The sequence below is a fragment of the Penaeus chinensis genome, chromosome 10 (assembly GCF_019202785.1).
Source record: "Penaeus chinensis breed Huanghai No. 1 chromosome 10, ASM1920278v2, whole genome shotgun sequence".
Lineage (NCBI taxonomy): Eukaryota > Metazoa > Arthropoda > Malacostraca > Decapoda > Penaeidae > Penaeus > Penaeus chinensis.
The window spans coordinates 24,995,994-24,998,493 of record NC_061828.1 but is presented as its reverse complement, the minus strand read 5'-3'; the positions used below and the strand labels follow the sequence as shown (position 1 = coordinate 24,998,493).

General features: G+C 39.3%; 1 protein-coding gene across 2 annotated transcripts in view; it reads right to left on the bottom strand.

Annotated features, from left to right (window-relative positions):
* Positions 1 to 2,500, bottom strand: part of LOC125029593 (cAMP-responsive element-binding protein-like 2) — a 17,125-nt gene that overhangs the window by 828 nt on the left and 13,797 nt on the right. For both annotated transcript variants that reach the window (XM_047619570.1, XM_047619569.1), the window contains exons 2-3: positions 2,342 to 2,417; positions 2,094 to 2,215 (exon numbers count right to left, since the gene is read on the bottom strand). In XM_047619570.1, the coding sequence (XP_047475526.1) occupies positions 2,094 to 2,215; positions 2,342 to 2,417 (198 nt within the window). The remainder of the gene's footprint in view (positions 1 to 2,093; positions 2,216 to 2,341; positions 2,418 to 2,500) is intronic.

The window sequence follows — 2,500 nt, the reverse complement described above, 5'->3', positions numbered from 1 at the left end:
TATTTCATGTCATCTCCATCAATATCAAAAGAAGTAAAGAAATGAAAGTTATAAAATGAACACATATTCAATAATAATAGGTGTAAGCTCAATGCATATAGGTATGTTTGTCAACCAAGAGAAAATGGTATAGAATTGGTTAGTTTTTGGCAGCATTGCCAGGAATAATATCTTAGAATACTACTATAAATAATTTTTAGTGCAATTTATTAAAGCTCATTCATTTCTCCTATTTTTATACTGATTTAAGTTTATGATTTGACCTACATACACAGGATAATTGTATGAGGATTGGAGAGGACTGTACCAGAAAGAAAACTTTTTTTTTTTTTTCTTCAGCAGTATTTTGCATTTTTCAACCAAATATGACAAAGACATCATGCTTGAATCTTGTGTCCAGAAGGCAGCAATTTGTGATGACTAGTATTGCATCTTGTCAAGATCTACTTTACAAATATTTTCAAATATCTGGTACACTCAGACCTACCTGGATAATATAATTTCTCTCTATCTTGTTTTTTTCAATTACAGTAATGCTAAAATATTCTATGCTAATCACAGTACTACTTCAGGCAGATTTCAAACCTAAATGAAATATAAATAACTACGCCTTGGTAGTAGAGAGCTGGAGGGTGGACGAGAGAGAGGGTCATGAGTCATATCTAGGAAGCTTTGAATGTCTTTATGACTTTCTGGAGGGGATCTGAGTGGAGAAAGTTTTCTTACAATGAGTAGAAGAGGAGACAGATGTTGGGAGGAGTAAATATAGCAGAGAATGTGGTAGAAGATGAGGTGGAATGTGTAGATTTCCTGGTGCGACAGGTATAGAAGGAGGAGGGGTAGGCACAAGGAAAGTGCTATGGAGTACCTGGATTTACCATAGCAAAAGAATTCAACTAAGAGAGAGAGGGAGTATAGGCAAGATGGTATGATGTATGGGGAAGAGATTCTGAAATATCTTGGGAAGAAGGGAGAGGAGGGGAGTGAAGGACAGCGTTGGAATAGATAATGAGAGAAAAACCTTGTCAACCAGCTTCCCCTTTAAAATCACATAGAAGTGAGGCCTAGTTTGAATCTGAGAACTGTCACCTTAGACTTAAACTTGTAGGCAGGGCAGCTCCTATAAAACACATTAATGAGAGCCATCACATCTAGTACACTTGTGTGATTGTACAGAGCAATATAAATGATTATGACCAGGTTGGGCACATAGAAGGGAGTGGAACTGTGGTGTGACAGTGCTTTGCAGGGTGGCCAAAACCCCAACATTTCAGACACTGATGGGAAATGAGTCAATATGGTTAGACAGGGTATGACTCTGCCGACATAAACTTCATGAGGGTAGTCTTGGCAATATTGGTGTAGGACTTCTGGCAGCCTCTGGAAGGAATAGTGTAAGACTGTGCTGATACTGCATCATAATCAATGAGGCAGACAAGCAGGTAATTTTTACAGTCCAACCAATCAGCCGAGGAGATGGAAATAGCTCCAGTACAAGTATTAACTCAATGTCGCCAGGAAAATGCTGTGTCCATTTTAGATTTTTTTTGTAAAATGTCTCTACACATAGATGGCTCTGCTAGCCAAAAAGAACTCAATTAGTTGAACTTGTTGCCAAACCTCATTTTACCTTTCCTTGAATTTGTGGGAAAAACTTGGAAGAGGAGGGTTTTGACAGAGCAAGGGGCTGTATGGGAATCACAAAGAATTAATCTCTGTAATATGTGGGGAAGAGAAATGGTCCCCATGAGGGGTAAGGGCTAGAGACTTGACAAAAGGAAAATCTTGCCCATGGCTTCCCGAGACCATTCAAGACTGACACAAAGTGAGCATCTCAGCCTTTCAAGCATGGCTCTTACACCTTAGGATGTTGACAATAGAAGGGATTGGAGAAGAGTAGGAAAAGGGGAAAAGAAAAGACCATGCAAAATAGGTTGAGCTGAGGACTAAGGCCAAAGGTTTAGGTGATCCCCAACATTACACTTTAGTCTCCATCTCCTCTGCAACCTTTCTCGCCTCTCCCACAATAAAAACCACAACAGCCGGCATGGGATGGGGGATAGATATGAGATAGTGTCTGGCCATTAACATACCTGATCTAATTCTCTGTGTAGTGCAAATACAGCCTTCTCACGATTTGCAACAAGTTCTTCCAAATATTGGTATCGCAGCTTTTTACGTGCACGGCATTCTCTAGCACTCTGCCGACTCCGTTCTGCATAAAATTATGAATATTAAGTAGTGTGTGGAAAAAAAAAAAATAAATAGCACTGAACAGAACCTCATATGAGAACATGGTATTAAAATCATTATCAAATTCAGTAACAGGTGACTGTAATACCTAGTTTGGCCTTCATATCAGACTTGGCTTTGCGTCCAGGTTTCCTTCCTCTCTTGGTGCCTTCCCGCTTGCTGCCCTGAAAGATCAAAAACCAAAATGCAGTAACCCAAAAGGATAATTACAGGAAAGTCTATAAATATCTTCCTTACAAGTAATGCA